At 43.9% G+C, this 21,478-nt stretch overlaps 2 protein-coding genes across 2 annotated transcripts in view; one reads left to right on the forward strand and one right to left on the reverse strand.

The window, feature by feature from the left end:
• Window positions 1-11,377, forward strand: part of LOC141544977 (chondroadherin-like protein) — a 41,076-nt gene extending 29,699 nt beyond the window's left edge. Inside the window, exon 6 of the mRNA XM_074271800.1 lies at window positions 11,293-11,377. The gene's annotated coding sequence lies outside the window, so the exon portion shown is untranslated. The remainder of the gene's footprint in view (window positions 1-11,292) is intronic.
• Window positions 11,378-11,399: 22 nt separating this feature from the next.
• Window positions 11,400-21,169, reverse strand: LOC141544980 (chondroadherin-like protein). Its single transcript, XM_074271805.1, has 5 exons — window positions 20,898-21,169; window positions 16,989-18,671; window positions 13,664-13,830; window positions 12,907-13,108; window positions 11,400-11,534 (listed from the first exon to the last, which is right to left on the reverse strand). The coding sequence occupies exons 1-5, from the start codon at window positions 21,093-21,095 to the stop codon at window positions 11,493-11,495; spliced, it is 2,292 nt and encodes a 763-aa protein (XP_074127906.1). The 5' UTR covers window positions 21,096-21,169; the 3' UTR covers window positions 11,400-11,492.
• Between the last annotated feature and the right edge of the window lie 309 nt (window positions 21,170-21,478).

Consider the following 21,478-nt stretch of genomic DNA (forward strand, 5'->3'; position numbering starts at 1 on the left):
ACTCTAGGTTCTCTCTGTGTTTAGGACAGCCATGCCAGTGGAGATATATTCCTAAGCAAGAACTCAATATCTCTGGGAGAGGGGGAAGGGAGCCACTTCAAAGGATGGGTCACTTGCAACTTGGAGGTCATCCTTTGAGAGATAATATAGTTTCTCTCTGAACCTTACAAAGAAAAGAAAGAACTAGCTTTTAACTTATTCATTAGAATAACCTTCTCAGAGGATGGTGTCAGGGAGTCCCTGAGGGTCCTGAAAGCGAGGGGTCTAAGAGATCAAAATTATTTTCATAATAATATATAATAATAATAATTTCTGGCATGGTAAATATTGACAGATTTTACATATGTCAACAGAAGCTCTTTAGGGTCTTCAACACAAGTATGTAAAGGAGCCCTGAGATCAAAAAGTTGGAGGACTGGGGGCAGCTAGATGGCTCAGTGGATAGAGCACCAGTTCTAAAGTCAGGAGGGCCTGAGTTCAAATATGACTTCAGACGCTTAACACTTCCTAGATGTGTGATCTTGGGCAAGTCACTTTACCCCAATTGCCTGGGGGGTGGAGGGGAGTTGGAGGACCTTTGTTAAAAGGCTGGTTTATAGGATCTGTGATGGACCATCATTGGTATTATGACTGAGGAGTGCTCTCAGTAATTCTAGCAGGGAGAGGATCCATGTTTAGTCTCCTGAGACCATTTCCTCACCCACTCAATCCTCCTCTTGCTCAAACCTGTTTTGTGTTAAAGCTTGGAAGCAAGGAGCCCAAAGAGACTGGGTGTGAGCTCCACGGGATTGGGCAAGCCAGCTGTGCTTGCGTGGCTGTAGTTCAGGCACCTAGGTGGAGTCTGTCACCACCTTTACAGGTGAACCATGGGATGTCAGGGCTGGGTGGGATCTGAGAACTCAGCTGAGCTGCCCACTCATTTTACAGATGGGGAAACTGAGACCCTCACATGGAGAGGCAGCATGTCTAACAGTCAGGCCAGCTAATTTGGAATCTTGTCTTTGCCTTTTAACCCCTGAATAAGTGCCAACAAGAGCCTTCCATTTTTTAAACTTTAATTTCTTCCTCTATGACAAGGTGGTTGAACTAGATCAGGGCTTCTTCTTCTTCTTCTTTTTTTTTTTTAATTTTTATAATTATAATTTTTTTGACAGTACATATGCATGAGTAATTTTTAAAAAAATAACATTATCCCTTATATTCGTTTTTCCAAATTTTCCCCTCCCTCCCTCTACTCCCTCCCCTAGATGACAGGCAATCCCATACATTTTACATGTGCTACAGTATAACCTAGATACAATATATGTGTGTAATAGATCAGGACTTCTTAAACTTTTTCCACTTGTGACCTCTTTTCACTGAGAAATTTTTACACAACTCTGGGTATATAAGAATATAAAGTAGGCATGCAAATCAAACATTTACAGATAGTAAACTGTAATTTTGTAGCCTCCACATTCAGTAACATGACCCCCATATGGGGTTTCAAATCAATTTAAGAAGCTTTGGACTAGAGCATATCCAAATACCCCTCCCAGCTCTGACATCCCCTTTTCTCAGGCTCCTCCCAGCCCTGACATCCCCTGTTCTAAGCTCCTTCCCAGCTCTGACATCCCCTGTTCTAAGCTCCTTCCCAGCTCTGACATCCCCTGTTCTAAGCTCCTTCCCAGCTCTGACACCCCCTGTTCTAAGCTCCTTCCCAGCTCTGACATCCCCTGTTCTAAGCTCCCTCCCAGCTCTGACATCCCCTGTTCTAAGCTCCTTCCCAGCTCTGACACCCCCTGTTCTAAGCTCCCTCCCAGCTCTGACACCCCGTGTTCTAAGCTCCCTCCCAGCCCTGACATCCCCTGTTCTAAGCTCCCTCCCAGCTCTGACATCCCCTGTTCTAAGCCTCCCCACCCCAGCACTCCCTGTTCTGAGGGTCCCTCAACCATTTCTTCTGCAGGAGAATGAGTCTTTACACTCTGAATGAAGTCGCAGAGCAGTATATTTTCCACATGCTTTTCAATTGCAACAACTTGGTGATTTGATTATCATAAATGAGCAAGAGGTGGAAAGGGGGGTGGCATAATCTTATAAAAAACCATGACTGGGGCAGGAAGAGCAGCAAAGAACAAACCGGGGGATTTGTGGGAAAACAAGAGCCACTCTGTGTGTGTGTGTGTGTGTGTGTGTGTGTGTGTGTGTGTGTGTGTGTATGGGGGAATGAGGAAGAACACTGATGATTTTAGGCTCTACCTGGCATGAATATCTACCTGAATCTTCATAAAGCTCCCCCAGGGGATAACCAACAAACATTAGCCCTGCCAGTCATGGCAGCTAAAGCAAGCTGGGCTCCCTAGATACTGGCAGACCGCCCCCCCCCAGCAAGTTGAGATTGAGCTCTGGAGAGGGGCAGATCCAGGGGACCTGCCTGAACCCCTCTTCCAAATGACGTTCTGTGCCCAGTGGGAGGACCAGCAGGAGTGGGAGCTGCTTTCTCCATAGATGTCCTTCTCATGGATACCCACGTGACTAGATTTGTGCCCATTCTCCTTGTATCTGAGCACCCACTGTTCTTTACCATCTTAGTAAAATGCTTTTACTTAGAACAGATTATGTGATTACAGGTGCTAGTAGGAGCTCGAGAGCTGTATTTTAAATGTGCAGACCCCAGAGGGTACCTTTGAATCTAGGCCTTCCTCTGGAGGACCCAACCCATTGATGTGGGCTGGAGAATTGGCCCCAGAAAAGGGTCTTAAACCCCCTGATATTATCCCACCTTGACTCTGTCTGTCTGTCTAAGTCTCTGTCTGTCTTTCTCTCCCTCTCTCTTCCTGTCTGTGTCTGCCTCTGTTTGTCTTTCTCTATCTCCCTCTCTCTCTCTGCCTCAGTCTGTTTCTGTCTCTGTCTTTCTGTGTGTCTGTCTGTCTGTCTGTCTCTCTCTCTGTCTTTCTCTGTCTCCCTTTTCCTCTGCCTCTTTCTGCCTCTCTCCATCTGTGTGTCTCTGTTTCTGTCTCTGTCTCTCTGTGTCTCTATGTCTGTCAGTCTGTCTCTTCCTCTCTGCCTATCTCTATCTGTCTCGTCTCTTACTTTCCGGCATACTATGTAATGCTAGGTGATGAAGGCCCAGTTGGAACTATACATTTTTAGCTAAGAAGAGAAGACTAAAAAGTATTATTATCTGTATTAAAATACAGGGAATGTTGGATTAAAAAGTTCTTTGTAATGTTTGTATTTTTAAAATAAAAAGTTTAGTTGTTTTAAAGTCACATCTGAACAATTAGAAGAATATCAAGTGGTCATGGATAGGCTGAGCTAATATAATAAAAATGACAATTCTACCTAAACTAATCTACTTATTCAGTGTCATACCAAACTTGCAAGAAATTACAGAGCTAGAAAAAATAATCACAAAGTTCATCTGGAAGAACAAGAGGTCAAGTATTTCAAGGGAATTCATGAAAAAAATTCAAAAGAAGGTAATGTAGCTATATCAGGCCTAAAACTATATTATAAAGCAGTGGTCATCAAAACCATTTGATACTGGCTAAGAAATAGAGTTGATCAGTGGAATGGGTTAAGGCTATATGACACAATAATCAATTATTAGCTATCTAGTAATTGATAAATCCAAACGCCCCAGCTTCTGGGATAAGAATTCACTATTTGACAAAAATTGCTGGGAAAATTGGAAACTAGTGCGGCAGAAACTAGACATTGATCCACACCTAATGTCATATACCAAGATAAGGTTGAAATGGATTTATGATCTAAACACAAAGAGTTATCACTCTTATATAAATGAATTATAAGAACAAAGGATAGTCTACCTCTCAGATCTATGGAGAAGAAAGGAATTTATGGCCAAAGAAGAACCAGAGTACATTATGAAATATAAAATGGATAATTTTGATTATATTAAGTTAAAAAGTTTTTGTACAAACAAAACCAATGCAGACACGATTAGAAGGGAAGCAGAAAACTGGGGAAAATTTTTTTCATCCAAGGATTCTGTTAAAGGCCTTATTTTTAAAATATATAAAGAATTGACTCAAATTTATAAAAATACAAGCCATTATAAATGGTCAAAGGATATGAATAGACAATTTTCAGATGAAGAAAATGAAACTATTTCTAGTCATATAAAAAAATGCTCTAAATCACTGTTGATCAGAAAAATGCAAATTAAGATAACTCTGAGGTGCCATTACACACCTTTCAGATTGGCTAAGATGACAGGAAAAGATAATGATAAATATTGTAGGGGATGTGAGAAAACTGGGACACATATATTGTTAGTGGAGCTGTGAACAGATCCAACTGTTCTGTAGAACAATATGGAATTATGCCCAGAGAGCTATCAGACTATGCATATCCAGTGTCTTATATCCCAAAGCAATCATAAAGAAGGGGAAAAGATCCACATGTGCAAAAATGTTTGTGGCAGCCCTTTTTGTAGTGGTGAAAAACTGGAAACTGAGTGGATGCCCATCAGTTGGAGAATGGCTGAATAAGTGATGGTATATGAATATAAGAAATGATCAGCAAATTCCAGAAAGGTCTTGAGAGACTTATATGAACTGATGCAAAGTGAAGTGACCAGAACCAAGAAAACACTGTTAGATTAGGTGATTGTCAATTTTGACGGACCTGACTCTTTTCAACAATGAAGTGATTCAGGCCAATTCCAATAGACTTGTGATGGAAAGAGCCATCTGCATCCAAACTAAGGAGACCGAATGTGGATCACAACAGTTTTTTCACCTTTTTTGTTGTTTGCTTGTTTTTTGATTTTCTCTTGTTTTTCCTTTTTAATCCGATTGTGCAGCATGATAAATGAGGAAATATGTATGTATAGAAAAATTACAGATATTTAATGTATATTGGATTAATTGCTGTCTAAGGGAGAGAAAAAATTTGGAACATAAGGTTTTTCAAGGGTGAATATTGAAAACTATGCATATATTTTGAAACTAAAAAGCTAAAAAAAATTTTTATGTTTTTTGATAAATCCATTCAGCTGATGGAACAAAACATACAAACTTGTGACAGCCTCCTTACATGGAGTAAACATCAGTTAAATGAAATTTCTATCTTTCCTTTAATAAACAAAAGATAGACGTTATATCTAATACTGTTTGTAAGTTGTATTATTTGTTGAAAGTGTTTTAATCTCAACAAATTGGAAAAAAATGTTGATAAAAATATACTTAGCATCTCTCCATCACAATCTTAAGATGATTTTACATTTCCTAAAGAGTTCCTTCTCTAAGATTAAAATTAAATCTACTATTTAAGCACTAATATAGTTAGTCTCTAAATTACTAAATGTAGATTCATTTAATAAGCTATGTTGGAAAAGCAGAATTTTCTGGAGGATGATGAGATTCATTTTCAAAATAAATAAATAAAACACCCCCCCCCCCTTATCTTTACAAGTATTTATTACCTCTCTTTCATATCATGTATCTCTCTATTGGAGAATTAATTTTTAAAAAATCTTCATTCACAAACACCAAAAAAGACACACACATACACATACACACACATGAAAAATTCCACACTGATGGGGGAGGGTATGATTAATTCACCTTCAGTCTTCTAAACTCATGATTTACCACTGTATTGATACAGTTTTTCTCTGTAATGTTGTCGCTGAATAAATTGTTCTCTTATTTCTGCTCAGAAAAAAAATTTAGCAATTTTTTAAAAATCAAGCTTTAGTTTTAGTTTATAGCTCATTTAATGAGTTAAAAAAAAGTACTTCAGAATTAAAATTTCTTTTTTTTTTTTTAGATAAAATTTCAATAAATGTTCACTTCATAAACCTCAATAAATAAAATCCCCAGGGAATGAAACACAATGTTCTTGTTGCATGACATTGTATATATTTCATGGACTTTTGCTTGTGAAAATTGAAACTAGATAATCTTTCAGGTTTTTGCAAGAACAGTCAACTTTATCTGAAACAATTTATTCAAAGGCAGATTCTTTATGAAATTATGTGACAATATGGGAACAGAGCATAGTGTTCCTCTGTAGGTGCCAAAAAGCTCCCTGTAAATTCCTTGAACTTCCCCTAGAAAGGCCCAGGAAGGGGGGAAGGAGGGAAGCATAACTACCCAGGCCTGCCAGCAGTAAAATGATCATTTCTTTTCCCACTGGGGCAAAAGGAAAGCTGGAATGGGAGGACACTTGTCAAGGCCATTTTGATTCCCCTGCCCCAGTAGGACAAGAGGAAATAGGAGAATTCTTAAGGAGGCAGCCACGTGGCCCAGTGAATAATGCTTGAACTTAAAGTCAGGAAAGCAAGAACCTCGGATTTATGGCCCCATGGATCTTTGGTCCAAGGTTAGGAGTAGCAGAACGCAGCTTGCTTGGAGCTTACCCTCTTAAGTTTTTGACTCAGTTCAGACTCTTTATGATCCCATCTGTCATTTTCTTGGCAAAGAATGTTCCCATTCCCCTTTCCAGCTTATTTTACAGAGGAGGAAACTGAGGCAAAAAAAGGATTAAGTGACTTGTCCAGGATCACCTAGCTAATAAATGTCTGATACCAGATTTGAATTTAGGAAGATGAATCTTCCTGTTTCCAAGCCTAGTGCTCCTACCACAGAACTATCTAGCTGCCTCTTAAAAGACTGGAACAACGGCTTCTTAGCATCTTTTTTGAAGTCTGGGGCAGTCCACCAGTGGATGGACCAAGAATCATCCACTATCTTTTGGAGGGAGAGGGGCTGGTACGAGGTGATTGACTGCCAGCTAGTTCTTTCACAATGGTGAAGAAGTCTCTGAACTGTTACCAATTCAGGAAATAAGATATCTCTAGATATCCTGATCTGTGGAAACAAGTGAGGTTCCTTGGCGGATCCAAACACTGGATCCATCCAAATCCTCCAGATCCCCCATGGAAATGACCAAAGACCATTTGGCTAAGATGGCTACACCTGATCAAATAGTGATCAAGAAATGCAATGAGAGAGAACAAAAAGTGACCATTTCTACCCAAAAACTGCACACAAAGTCAGCCAGAAATCCAGAGGCAATAAGAAATGGCTACGGCACAGCCGAGTCAGGCAAGGACAGGCAAGGACAAGCAAGCTCAGAGCCTCCTAGTGTTCCACAGATGAACATCTGCAGCCTTCCAGATCTGTAGGGTTACAAGCAAGAGCAACTTGTCCTTGAATATAACACCACAGGAGGAAAACAAAAAGCAAACAAACAAAACTTTAATGGAATAAATGACTTTCTGACAAAAAGATCAGAGCTGAACAGGAACTCTTGGTGCTGTTATCATTTATTTATTTTAGTCCCTGGGTACAAGCATAATTGCTAATAACTCAGAATGAAACACATTTTTGTGTTCTTATGATTATTCTACATTTTAAAAAGTTTTGTTTTGGTTTTTCTTTTTAGCTCTGAAACAGGTTTCTCTCCCTGCTTTTTTTCTCTAATAGTGTTGTATTTTTCCAAATACATGTATAAGTTTTCAACATTCATTTCTGTAAGATTTTGTATTCCAAATCTTTTCTCCCTTTCTCTCCCTTCCAGAAAGATTTGGAATACACTATTTTCACTAATAGTGTTGTATATTGGTTTAACATATACAATTCTTGATCAATGATGGACAGAATCAGCTACACCTAGAGAAGGAACACTGGGAAATGAGTATAAACTATAAATTTTTGGTTTTTCTTTCCAGGTTATTTTTACCTTTCAAATCCAATTCTTCCATTGCAACAACAACAACAACAACAACAACAACAACAACAACAACAACAACAAAATTCGGTTCTGCACATATCTATCTATCTATCTATCTATCTATCTATCTATATACATATCTATATATCTATATATATATGGGAATGCCTGCCATCTAGGAGAGGGGGTGGAGGGAAGGAGGGGAAAATTCGGAACAGAAGGGAGTACAAGGGATAATGTTGTAAAAAATTACCTATGTCAAAAAATGTTATAATTATAAAATTAATAAAAAAAGAAAAAGAAAAAAAAAACAAACATATACAATTCTAAACATATTTCCATGATAGTTCTGCAAAAATAATCAGACCAAAAAAGCCAAAAAAAAAAAAAAATGAGAAAAAAGAGCAAAACAAAAAAAAAGGTGAAAATATTATGCTTTGATCCACATTGAGTTTCCATAGTTCTCTCTGTAGATGCAGATGGCATTTTCCATCTCAAATATATTAGAATTATCTTTGCTCTTTGTATTGCTGAGAAGGGCTAAGTCTGTCATAGTTGATCATCACATAATCTTGCTTTTATTGTGTACAATGTTCTCCTTGTTCTGCTCACTTCACCCAGTATCAGTTCATGTAAGTCTTTTCTGAAATTAGTTCATCACTTCTTTTAGAACAAAAATATTCCGTTACATTCATATACCATAACTTATTTAGCCATTCTCCAATTGATGGGCATTTATTTACTGAATTTCCAATTCCTTGCTACTACAAAAAAACTAGCAATAACAAAAAACACTGCTACAAACATTTTTGTTTACATGGATCCTTTCCCCTCTTTTATGCTCTCTTTGGAATATAGACTGTTGGCTCAAAGTTTGATAGTCCTTTGGATGTAATTCCAAGTTGCTCTCCAGATTGGTAGAATCAGTTCACTACTCCACCAACAAAGCATTAGTGTCCCAGTTTTCCCAAATCCCCTCCAACATTTATCATTATCTTTTCCTGTCATCTTTGCCAATGTGAGAGATCTAAAGTGGCTTTAAAAGGTCACTTTAGTGGCACCTCAGTGTTGTCTTAATTTAATTTCTCTAATCAATCCTGGTTTAGTGATGCTGATTTCTTAAACTGAATTTGCTATTTGAGCATTTTTTCATATGAATATAAATGGCTTTAATTTCTTCAACAGATAATTGTCTTGAATGGGAAGTTTTAAATGCAAACAAAGTCCAGAGAAACCTGGAAAAGTCAAATTATTTGGATATTTAAATAACGTAGAGCTAATAAAGAGAAGAAATGAAATGTTCTTTCAAAATTGTATTGTCTTCAAAGGTTATTGAGGGATCGAGTAACAAAAATAAGAGGATCTGAGGGTGGATTAACTGATATGGCGGCTTAAAGAGGAGAATGAGAAGGGAGAGTAAAAGGGTGAAGAAAGATATGGCATTTTCTATTTCTCAAAAATAAAAGGGATGAGAAGAGAATGCAGGCATAGAGGGAAGGGTAGGGGATTTGGGTTAAACCTCACTCTAATCTGAACCAGACAAGAGAGATGTGAACACAGTTTGTTGTAGAAATATGTCAGACACAACCGGGGGAAATTAATTTTTTTTAATACAAGGGATGTAACAGTCAGTCAGCAAAACAAACTTCCTGTTCTTGAAAGGGCTGTCAAAAGGGGAGGAGGGAAAAAGAAGCAAAGAGCTATAGAATATAAAGGGATACTCATCACTTGAGGAACAGCTGAATACATTGTGTAAGAACATAATGACAAAGGGATCATAAAAAAGGAAAAAGAATTTATGTGCAAAAATGTTTGTAGCAGCCCTTTTTGTAGTGGCAAGAAACTGGAAACTGAGTGGATGCCCATCAGCTGGAGAATGGCTGAGTAAGTAATGGTATATGAATATTATGGAATATTATTGTTCTATAAGAAATGACCAACAGGATGATTTCAGAGAGACTTACATGAACTGATGCTGAGTGAAATGAGCAGAATCAGGAGATCATTGTACACGGCAACAAGAATATTATACAATGATCAATTTTGACAGACGTGGCTCTTTTCAACAATGAGAGGATTCAGGCCAGTTCCAATGATCTCATGATAGAGCCATCTGCACCCAGAGAAAGTTCTGTGGGAACTGAGTGTGGATGATGGCACAGTATTTTCACTTTTTTGTTGTTGTTTGCTTGCATTTTGTTTTCTTTTTCTTCTGCAGCATGATCATTATGGAAATATTATAGAAAAATTGCACATGTTTAATATATATTGGATTGCTTGCTGTCTAGGGGAGGATGGAGGGAAGGCAGGGAGAAAAAAAATTGGAACACGAGGTTTTGCAAGGGTGAATATTGAAAACTATGTATGTACTTTGAAAGTAAAATAAAAATAAACAAATAATGAAATGATTTTTAAAAATCATAATGGAAAATTATTGCACTATAATAAATGACCAAAGAGGCAATTTCAGAGAATCTGGAGAAGTATTAACTGATGCAGAATAAAGTGAACAGAAGCAGGAGAACAGTTTATACAAACAAGCCTCATCAATATTAATCAGTGCACTGAATGACCCAATAATAACTGATTTGGAATGAAATGTGCTACCTTCCTGTCCTCCCTGACCCTTCCCCAAAGGTACTGGACGTAAAGGGCAGAAAGAGACTTTTTTGGACATGGCCTCAGAGGGCACTCATTCTGCTTAAGAATGTTTGTTACAGGGATGTTTTTCTTTTTTCTGGGCTTTTAATTAGAGTGGGAAAGGTTTGAGGGGGAAAGGGAGGGTTTAGCAATAATGATATCAAGAAAAAAAGGCTATTTTGAAACATTTTAAAAATGCGCAGAAGGGAAGAGAAGTTCAGAAGGAAGTACAAACAAGCAGGAAAGCATTGAAAGTAACATTGTGTTTGTAAAAGAAAGCAAGGGTGGGGCAGCTGGTGGTTGGAGCACCAGCCCTGAAGTCAGAAAGATCTGAGTTCAAATGTGGCCTCAGACACTTAACTCCTTTTAGCTGTGTGACCTTGGGTGAGTCACTTAACCCTAATTGCCTCAGCAAAAAAAAAAAAATAAATAAAATAAAATAAAATTTAAAACAAAGTAAGGGTTACCTATATTGGATTGCTTGCTGTCTTGGGGAGAGGCAAGGGGGAAAAGAGAGGGAGAAAAATTTGGAACATGAGATTTTGCAAAGGTGAAATTATTTTTGCATATATTTGGAAAAAAACAGTACAAAAAATAAAAGAAAACAAGAGGCAGCTAGATAAGCAGCAGATAGAGTGCTGGCTCTCCGAGTCAGGAGGACCCGAGTTCAAATCTAGTTTCAGATACTTGACACTTAATAACTGTGTGACTGTGGGCAAGTTTCTTACTACGATTACCTGGGGTTGAAAAGAAAAGGAAAAAAAAAAGTGATATGAAATGGAGATTTATGATTTCTAATTCTTTTTGCCTTCTGCTGTAAAGGTGGAAATATTCACTGTGGGGGTGTTTAAATTCAGAATTAAAAAATAAAAAAAAATTAGTAGGAAAAAGGAAGTTCTCCTCCCCAACCTGGCTTAAAAGAGAGAAATAATACCAAACTTCTGCTTGTTTTCATTTTATTTCAAGAGAACAGGATATTGGGCAAGACACCCCCTCCGCTAGACAGCTAAGAAGTGAGTTTACTGTGCTGGAGGATGAGTTGAAAACTGCAAGCAAGACAAAGACATAAGCCAACTTCTCACGTCCATCCAGGGGCACCGCCTGAAGTGGGCTGGGAAGTCAGCTGGAAAATTACAGGCAGGTCCAGCAGCCTCGGGTTGGGGCTCTCAAGCATGTCTGCTCCTTTTTCTGGGTCTTGCCTTCCCCACCTGGGCAAACAAGGACAGTATTGCATTCTTTTTTTGCTTGTTTGTTTGTTTTTTAATTCTCCCCCCACCCCCCACTCTTGGCGGTTAAGTGACTTGCCTAAGATCACACAGCTAGTTAGTGTTATGTGTGTGAGGCCTTATTTAAACTCAGGTCCTCCGGACTTCAGGCCCGGTGCTGTCCACTGCGCCACCTAGCTGCCCTCCAGTGTTACATTCTGATCAGACCTGATGATGGCTCTGAAGCCAAATTCCCTTCATCAGTTTTTTTTACCATCTGCATCTCAGCCCAGAAAGCTTTGAAGCTTCCTTCCCTTTCCTCTCTCCTACAAAAGAGCCGATTGATTTCCATGCTAAGGATTTATAAATCCACGTAGGCTCCTGACCTTCCATAACAGCTGTGGGATGACTGTTAGATGCTTAAGAAGAGTTTCTCCTCATCCCACAGCCTGAGTCATCCCTCTTCCTGGAGAAACATCCCCAGTTCCTTTTTTTCTTTTTTCTGAGGCAATTAGGGTTAAGTGACTTGCCCAGGGTCACATAGCTAGGAAGTGTTAAGTGTTTGAGTCTAGATTTGAACTCACTCCTCCTGACTTCAGGGCTGGTGCTCTGTCCACTGCATCACCTAGCTGCCTTCAAGCTGCCACTTTCTTTAGCCTTTTCTAATTCCTCCCTTTCTAATTAGCCTGCACTGATTCTATGTGTTTATCCAGGTACATTTTGCCTCCCCCACTAGACCGGAACCTCCTGGAAGGCAGATGTCATGTTTTTGCTTTTCAGTAACCTCAGCACTTAGCATGGTGCCTGGCACAGAATAGGTGTCTCATAAATATTTGATGATGGGATGGTTTCTTGACTGGGCTATGGAGGCGAGTAGATGGTCCAGGGGGTAGAACAGCAGACCAGAACTCCGGAAAACCCAGTTTAAATCTGGTCTCAGGTACTTAGAGGTATGACTCTGAGCAGGTCACTTAACTTCTGTCTACCTCAGTTTCCTCATCTGTAAAAAAGAGGATAATAATCCTCTAATAATAATAGTGGCTACTCACAGGGTGAATGAAGATCAAATAAGACAATGTTTGTAAAGTGCTTTGCAAACTATAGAAATGCTAGGAATTATTACTTTAAGGTTCTTGGGGTTGTGTGGTCAGTTACTTCTTTTGGATCCTCCATTGAACAAGAAAGTAAACAGAAGTGAATGAATGAATGAAGCAGAAGTGAATGAATGAAGCAGATGCGAATGAATGAATGACCGACCAAGGGCCAACATATCTCCTCCTCCTTGCCTCCCTCCCCTCCCCTCTTCCTCCTCCCCATAATCCTAGCACTTCTTGTCAAGGTGACTTCTCCCTCCCCGACCACCACTGCCTCCAACCTTGACTGCTCCCAAATGTTTCTTCTTGCTTCGGGCTTTCCTAGCTTTTCGCTGGGCCGAGGCTGGGATCCCTTTGTTTTTCTTGGTCCTCCAGCCCGGGCAGGCCTCGAAAATGGCTGTGGCCGCCTTTACCTTCTGGCCCCGGGCACTGGCTGGGAACTCACAGGTGGCCCCCACTCGAAGGTTCAGGCCGGCAAGCCACCTAGAAAGAAGGGGGAGGAACATTGTGACCAGAGGTGGGATCTCCGGTCCATTCTCCTTCCATAGAGTTCTCTGGAAAGGGCCAGGGATTGTGGGACCTAAGCTGGGTCCCTTTTACAGCAGAGTTTCTTAAGCTTTTCCCACTCGTGACCCCTTTTCTAATAGTTTTTTAGTTGATTCTCTAGGGTTCTCTAAGTATCCCATTATATCATCTGCAAAGATGATCATTTGGTTTCCTCCTTACCTACTCTAATTCATTTAATCTCTGCATGATCCTTTTTCACATGAGAAATTTTTACATGACCCTAGGCATATAGGTGTATAAGTCAACATTTACTGATAAACCCCCACATTCAGTTATGGGACCCCAAGGGGGTAGCGACCCACAGTTTAAGAAGCTTTGTTTTAGAGAGTCCCCAAAGGATGCCCAGAATGAGGGGAGAAGGATGGGAAAGGTGGGGCTCTTGGCCTGTGAGTCACACTGTGTGGGAAGCTAGTCCTGTGAGACCTACTCCCTCTGCTGCTGGGCTGTCACCCCCTAGCTCAAGCTCCCCACCTGTGCAGCGGGAGGAGCCGGCAGTCACAGCGGAAGGGATTCTCACTGAGGTTAATGAGCTCCAGGCTCGTGAAACTGGCCATGGTGGGCAATGTCTGCAGCCGGTTTTTCTCCAGGTACAAGCTCTTGAGTCCAGGTCCCAGACCAGCAAAGGCCCCTGGAGAGATCTAGAGAGGAAGACCTCCAAAGTGGTTAGGATGGAGGTAGAAAGGCCTCTCACCTAGAAGTTCCTTTTCGTCATCCCCTCCCACTTTTTCCTCCGTTCCCCCAACCTCTGACAGACTCCTTTGAGAAAGAGAAAGAAGATGAGCCTTGTCCTTGCTTAAGGCAACCTTGCTGACACATGTCCCATTGCTTAGCATGGAGCCAGAAACAAGGGAGGTGTTCAGCCAATGATTTCTTTATTATTATTATTATTATTATTATTATTATTATTATTATTATTATTATTATAGTTTTTTTATTGATAGAACAGATACATGGGTAATTTTTCAACATTGACCCTTGCAAAACCTTCTGTTCCAGCTTTTCCCCTCCTTCCCCCTCCTCCAGATGGCAAGTAGTCCCATACATGTTAAATATGTTAAATGCAATATATGTATACATATTTATACAGTTCTCTTGTTGCACAAGAAAAATTGGATTTAGAAAGAAGGTAAAAATAACCTGGGAAGCAAAACAAAAATGCAAGCAGTCCACATTCATTTCCCAGTGTTCTTTCACTGGGTGTAGCTGGTTCTGTTCATCACCGATCAATTGGAACTGATTTGGAGCCTCTCATTGTTGAATCCATCAGAATTGATCATCATATAGTATTGCTGTAGGAGTATATAATGATCTCCTGGTTCTGCTCATTTCACTTAGCATCAATTCAGGCCTTTCTGAAATCCTCCTTCTGGTCATTTCTTACAGAACAATAATATTCCATAACATTCATCTACCACAATTTATTCAGCCATTCTCCAGCTGATGGACATCTATTTAGTTTCCAGTTTCTGGCCACTACAAAAGGGCTGCCACAAACATTTTTGCACATGTGGGTCCCTTTCCCTCCTTTAAGCTCTCTTTGGCATATAAGCCCAACAGTAACACTGCTGGATCAAAGGGTATTCACAGTTTGATAACTTTTTGGGCATAATTCCAGATTGCTCTCCAGAATGGTTGGATTCTTTCACAACTCCACCAACAATGCATCAGTGTCCCAGTTTTCCCACAGCCCCTCCAACATTCATCATTATTTGTTCCTGACATCTTAGCCAATCTGACAGGTGTGTAATGATATCTCAGAGTTGTCTTAATTTGCATTTCTCTGATCAATAGTGATTTGGAACACTTTCATATGAGTGGAAATAGTTTCAATTTCATCATCTGAAAATTGTCTGTTCATATCAGACATTTATCAATTGGAAAATCAACCAATGATTTCTGATTTGACTTCTTGCCTTCAGTCCTCTTTTCTCCAGCAGATCATAGTTTCCCTCTTTTTCTCTCCCTTTCCCTCAGTTTTTCCCTAAGACTTCTTCCCATTTTTTTTTCCTTCAAGCAGTTCTCCTCTTACTTAAAAACCTTCACTAGTGGGTAGATCCAAGAGAACATTCATCATGGTAACAATAACAAGATTATGGGATGATCAGCCATGATGGGCTTGGCTCTTCCCAATAATGAGGTGAGCCAAAGCAATTCCAATAGACTTGGGATGGAAAATGCCATTCACATCCAGAGAGAGATATTTTCACCTTTTTATTTGTTTTTCTTGTATTTTTCCCCCTTTTGGTCTGATTTTTCTTGTACAACACAACAGAAATATGTTGAAAAGGATTGCACATTTTAAAACTATCTCAGATTTCTGACTATCTTGGGGGAGGGAGAGGTAAGAGAGAAAGGGAGAAAATTTTAGAACACAAAGTCTTATGTCATGTTTAATCTATATTAGATTACTTGCTATCTAAGGGAGGGGAGAAGTAGGGAGGAAGGGAGAAAAATTTGGAACACAATGTTTTGCAAAGATGAATGTTAAAAGTATCTTTGCATGTATTTAAAAAATAGAAAACTTTTATTTAAAAATGAATGTTGAAAACTATTTCTACATGTATTTGGAAAAGTAAAAAGCTATTATTAAAAAAATACTGAAAACTATCATTATATGTACTTGGAAAAATAAAATTTTTATTGAAAAATGAAAAAAAAAAACCCTAATAACTCACTTACCCCATCTGTTCTTTGAGCTTAGAATCTAGAACATCAGAACAGGAACGCCCTTTAAAGTAGGGAATGACAGAACTGAAATATCAGGACTGGGAGGGACTTTAGAACATGGAATGTCAGAATTGAGAAAAACCTTTGCACATGGAATGCCAAATCTTGAAGAGATTTAATTCAATCCCACTTTTTTTTTTTTAAATAATAGCTTTTTATTTTTCAAAATAAATGCAAAGCAGCCCTTTTGTAGGGGCCAGAAACTGGAAACTGAGTGGATGCCCATCAGTTGGGAAATGACTGAATGTTATGGAATATTATTGCTCTATAAGAAAGGATCAGGAGGGTGAATACAGAGACGCTTGGAGAGACTTACAGGACCTGGTGCTGAGTGAAGTGAGCAGAACCAGGAGAATATTATACACGCCAACAACAAGACTATATGATGATCAAATCTGATGGACGAGGCTCTTCTCAACAAGATGGTTCAGACTAGATCCACTTGTTCAGTGATGGAGAGCGCCATCTACACCTGGAGAGAGGACCATGGGAGGTGAGTGTGGACCACAACATCGCATGCTCACTCTTTTGTTATTGTTTGTTTGCATTTTATTTTGCTTCTCTTTGTTTTTCTTGTGCGGCATGATAATTGTATAACTATGTATATATATTGGATTTACTATATTTAACATAAAAAATAAAGAGGACCAATACTCCCCAAAAAATACATGCAAAGATAGTTTTTAACATTCACCTTTGCAAAACCTTGTACAAGAAATTCCATTTCCTGCCCCCTTACCTTTCCATAACCCCATGCCTCGAATGCCATCCCTTCTCACTTCCGTTTCTTACAGTTCCCAGCTTCCTCTAGAGCCCAGGCCAGCTGCCAGCTTCTACACGACACCTTTCTTTCTCCTCTTCTAGAGGTTGATGTTTTCTCCCTCTTGAAATAACATGTATTACTTGACAGAGACTTTTAATTCACTTCTCTGAGTTGTCTCAGCCCCGACACATCAGTCTGGGTCCTTTATGCTGAGAACCTGGGACACACTGGATACCTGGCAGCTGGCATGGGGGTGGGAATTCCCATGGAGTAGCCCCCAGTCCTCTGAAAAGCCCCCTTACTCACCTGCTGCAGCCCTGTGCCATTCAGGTAGAGATGCTGCAGGGAGCTGGCCACAGGCAGGAAGGCCTTGTCCCCCAGGACCCGAAGGGGGTTGCCGGACAGCCGCAGCTCCTTGAGGGCAGGCAGCCCCTCCAAGGCCGCCGTGGGCACAGTCTGGAGTTGATTCCTATCCAGATGCAGCGTTTCTAGCTCCAGGGCTGGGCCCGGGCCCACCCGAGAGATGTTATTACTGCTCACGTAGAGGCGGCGGAGCCCCTTGGCCCCAGTCAGGTCCGCCATGGCCAGATGCTGAAGAGCGTTGTGCTCCAGGTGGAGGGCAAAGAGCCTGGGCAGGACCTTCAGGGCAGCCCTGGGCACGTGTGGGAAGCGGTTGCCGTCCAGGTACAGGTAACGGAGCCGAGGGGCGCCCTGCAGGGCTGCTGCGCTGAGCCCTGAGAGCCGGTTGTTGGAGAGGTAGAGGTAGACCAGCTGGCCCAAGCCACCGAGGGCTCCAGCCTCCAGGTTGGAGATACTGCAGTGCTGGAGATGCAGGGACACCAGGTGGGCCAGGCCGGGGAAGGAGCCCCGGGGGACGGAGGAGAAGTTGTTTCGCTGCAGGTCCAGGAGCTGGGTGTGGTTGGGGAAGCCAGAGGGGACAAGCATCAGCCCCCTGTTCTCGCAGCTGCTGTGCCGGGAGTCAGGGGAGCAGACACAGGCTGTCGGGCAGGGTCGGCTGGCCCCGTCCTCCTCCGGGGCCCGAGTTGGGGCCCGAGGCTTGAGGGCCCCCTCCTCTCCGGCCCCCTCCTTGTCTCCCTGCCTCAGACAGAACAGATCTTTGGCCCTCAGAGACTCAAGAGCTTCTCCCCTCAGGCGGCTGGGCTCAGAGCACAGCCCGTCAGTCTGGACCCGGGCCCTGGCCACCCATTCCCACAGGGGCCGGACCGCACAGTCACACAGCAGCGGGTTCCCGCTCAGGTTGAGCTTCCGGAGTTGGCCTAGTCCCTCGAGAGGGGGCAGCCCCCCCAGTTGGTTGTTCCGGAGGTCCAGCGACCGGAGGCGGGGACAGCGGGCAAAGGCCCCGGCACCCACGTCCTGCAGGGCGGCGTGGTCGAGGGCCAGATCTCGCAGAGTCCGGAGGGACAGCCCATCCTCCTCGCCCAGGTAGACGAGCGGGTTGTGGCCCAGCTCCAGCTGAACCAGGCCGTCGGGGCGAGACAGAGCCTCCCCAGGGAGAGCCTGCAGCTCGTTGTGGTCCAGGCTGAGCCTGCGAAGGCCGGGCAGGCCGGCCAAGGCCTCGGGGGCCAGGACGTGGAGGGCGTTGTGCGAGAGGCGCAGCCAGCGTGTCTGGAGCAGCCCCTGGAAGGCCATGTCAGGCAGGTAGACCAGCGAGTTGTGGGCCAGGCTGAGGAGAGCCAGGGACCCCAGCTGGCTGAAGGCCCCCGGGCGGATCTCCTCCAGCTGGTTGTGCTCCAGAACCAGCTGCCGCAGGGAGCCCAACCCGTCCAGGGCCTCTTGGAAGAGCACCGAGAGATGGTTGGAGGCCAGGTTGAGGTAGACCAGCCGGCCCAGGCCCCGGAACGCCCCTTCTTCCACCCGCTCTAGCTGGCAGTGCCTCAGGTCCAGATGAGTGAGGTAGGGCAGTGAGAGGAAGGCCTCCGGGGGAATCACCTTCAGGGCATTGCCTTGGAGATCCAGCCTCTGGGTCATCTGGGAACCACGGGAGAACAACCACTCACCTTCGGGACCTGGGGCGGTCATTCCCATCCTAACGGAACTCTGTCAGACTGTCCTCTCCCTCCCTTTCTGGAATGTAATTTTGTACACACACGTACCCCAACCCTCCTCATACACCCCCCAACTGGAAGCTTCCTGACTTGGAACATTCCAATCTAGAAACGGTTTCCTTCCTGCCTGTGACCTTGGGGTGCACAGACTGCCTGAGCAAGACCCCAGTCTCCTCTAGAAACAGCCCCTGCCCTTCTGGCTGCCTGAGCCGCCCCCAAGCCTGGAGCCATCCTTGGCTGGGGACACCCCATGACGGACATGCTGGGCCCTTCCTCTGACCTCCCACTAGCACCGGTGAGGTCATCAGGCTGACAGAATTAGGGGGCTTCCGTCCCTAACCTGCTGTGGGGGCTGGGGGTCAGTCTCGGATCTGGGGGGCACCCCTTGAGCTGTCCCCTTTCCCTTCCCCTGATTGGCCATCTCTCGCTCTCTCTGACCTTCGGAGGCTTCCCTAAACCTGTCCAATCACATGGCTTGTAGCTTTTAGCACTGACTGGCTCTTTTCGGTTTTCATCAAGGAGCTTTGAGTCCCCCCGCTGCTGTCTCTGGGATAAACCCTGGGAATCACAGAGCGACCCTTGGTTCTAAGGACCCCTTCTGCCTGAGACTATCCCCGTTGGTGGAGACTTTTCCCGAGTCTTCCTCTCCGTTTAGGGGCCTAAAGAGAGTCTGGAAGCGCATCTTCTCTCTCTGGGCTTGGAACCGGCCGTTGAATTGACCCCCGCGTTTTACAGAGGGGAATTTGAAGCTCAAGGGGTGGCGGCCTTGCATGGGCTGACGAGTGCCAGGAGGCATTCTGGGAGAGGATTAGGAGCAAATCTAGGCCTTCTTAACCACAGTCCTCTGTCCGGCCTACCGTGCTGCCTCCGTTGTCCATCACTTTCCACCCTCACCATTAACATGGCCATTATCAATGTTTCTGTTAGTAAATGAATTATAATATTAATAACATTAACATAAACGATAACACTAGGGATATGGAGGATGATTACATATATTTTACATATGTATAAAGCATATATACCTGTGCCTGGCACACAGTAAGCACTTAATAAATACACTAGCTATCTATATGCATACGTGATGCTCCAAAAGTCTTAGTGACGGTTTAAGCTATGAAAGCTAAGTTTAAAAGCTACAGCTTAAAAGTGCATCAAGGACTTGGGCGGCCTCTATCTGTATACACACACACACTTAAAAAAACCCTGGCCTGCAATTTCATTAGTCTAGGGGCTGTCCCTGCTGATTCGGGCTGTGGAAGTCACGGGGCTGCGCGCAGGGCCCCAGGGACTCCAGACTCCGCCCCGCCTCTTAAACTGCTGCTATGGTACCAATACCAGAGATGACATATACCACAGCACTATTCCTTACATTGGGACCAATAATAGTTGTTCTGAGTAATATGTCAAGTTCTCCTTGTGTTTTGAGTTGACAAAACTCTTTTTGGGGGGGACACAGGCCCTGTTCTCAACTCTGGGGCCCTGCTATTTCTTCTTCCAGGGGGTCTCTGGGAGAACTCCCGCCTGGGAAGGGGGAGCACCGCTCGCTTCTGGGGTGACTGTTCTTTCTCTGGGGGGCCCTTGGGAGAACATCCCCTCTGCGGGGTCAGAACCCCCTCCCAGCTCTGGGAGCCCTCCTCCCTGAGAGAACACTCCCGTGGGAGAGGAGACCACCCTCTCCCTCTCCGGCTGGGCCGGTTTTATTCACGGACGCGGGCGAGGGCCGACATGGAGACCCCCCCACTGGTGCAGCCCAGCGTCACACCGCCAGGGGGCGTCAGAGAGGAACCCGCCTCAGGCCTCTTCCTGCGGGTCAGGCCCTCTCCGTCCTGGACATTACCCTTCCCTTAACGTAGCCTCCTGTGACGCCAGACATCTTGGATGACATCATACAGTTGGGGTGCCATGACTAGGGTCACACTAGCTGTGCGTTGTGGCTCAGGTCCTCCCGACTTCAGGCTGGCGCCCCCTAGCTGCCCCGACTTGCAGTCCACTGAGACCCCCAGACCTTTTGCATTTGGTCAGTAACATGACACAGACTCATTACCCGGGCTCCGGATCTCCAACGGGGCCACCGGGCTCGTGGGCTCTGTCTCTTGTCCCCAGAGTCCCCCCAAGGCCTCCTGTGGCCCCGGCTGCCCCCACTCACCTGCGGGACGGCGACCGGCACCTCGCTGAGGTTCTGGCGCCTGCAGGCGACGTGTCTCCGGATGTTGTCACAGACACAGACCCGGGGGCAGCGGCCGGCAAGCCCCCTCCAAGCCAGGGCCAGCAGCGCGGCGAGGCAGACGGGAGTCCACATGCTGGGCCCAACCAGCCACAAGGGGGGAGGGAGAGGGATAAACATCTCTTAAGCATCCCACAGGCGGGCATCTCGCTGCCCACTTACCAAGTAGTCTTACTTGGCCAGAGCCAGGAGCAGCCCCGGCTGCAGGAAACCTGTCTGCTTTCCTTCCTGCCCCTCCCGGCTCTGGCCCCGACGGCTTTCCAATGTTGCTGAGCGTGGAAGGTGGGTGTTGGAACCCCTCTGACCCCCTCCGGAGTCCTGAACTTCTCTGATCGTCAGTTATTAATCAATGATTAATTCTTGCTTGAGAGATTGCCAAGCCTGCCCCCCACCCGGGTCGCGGCCACCTGTGCATGAGGCAGTGTGTTTGAACGCCAATTTTCCTGCATTCCTGGGTATCCTGGGCCCAGAGGAAGCTGTGGGGGGGAATCGGGGGTCTCAAG

The sequence above is a fragment of the Sminthopsis crassicaudata genome, chromosome 5, assembly GCF_048593235.1.
Source record: "Sminthopsis crassicaudata isolate SCR6 chromosome 5, ASM4859323v1, whole genome shotgun sequence".
In the NCBI taxonomy this organism is placed as follows: domain Eukaryota; kingdom Metazoa; phylum Chordata; class Mammalia; order Dasyuromorphia; family Dasyuridae; genus Sminthopsis; species Sminthopsis crassicaudata.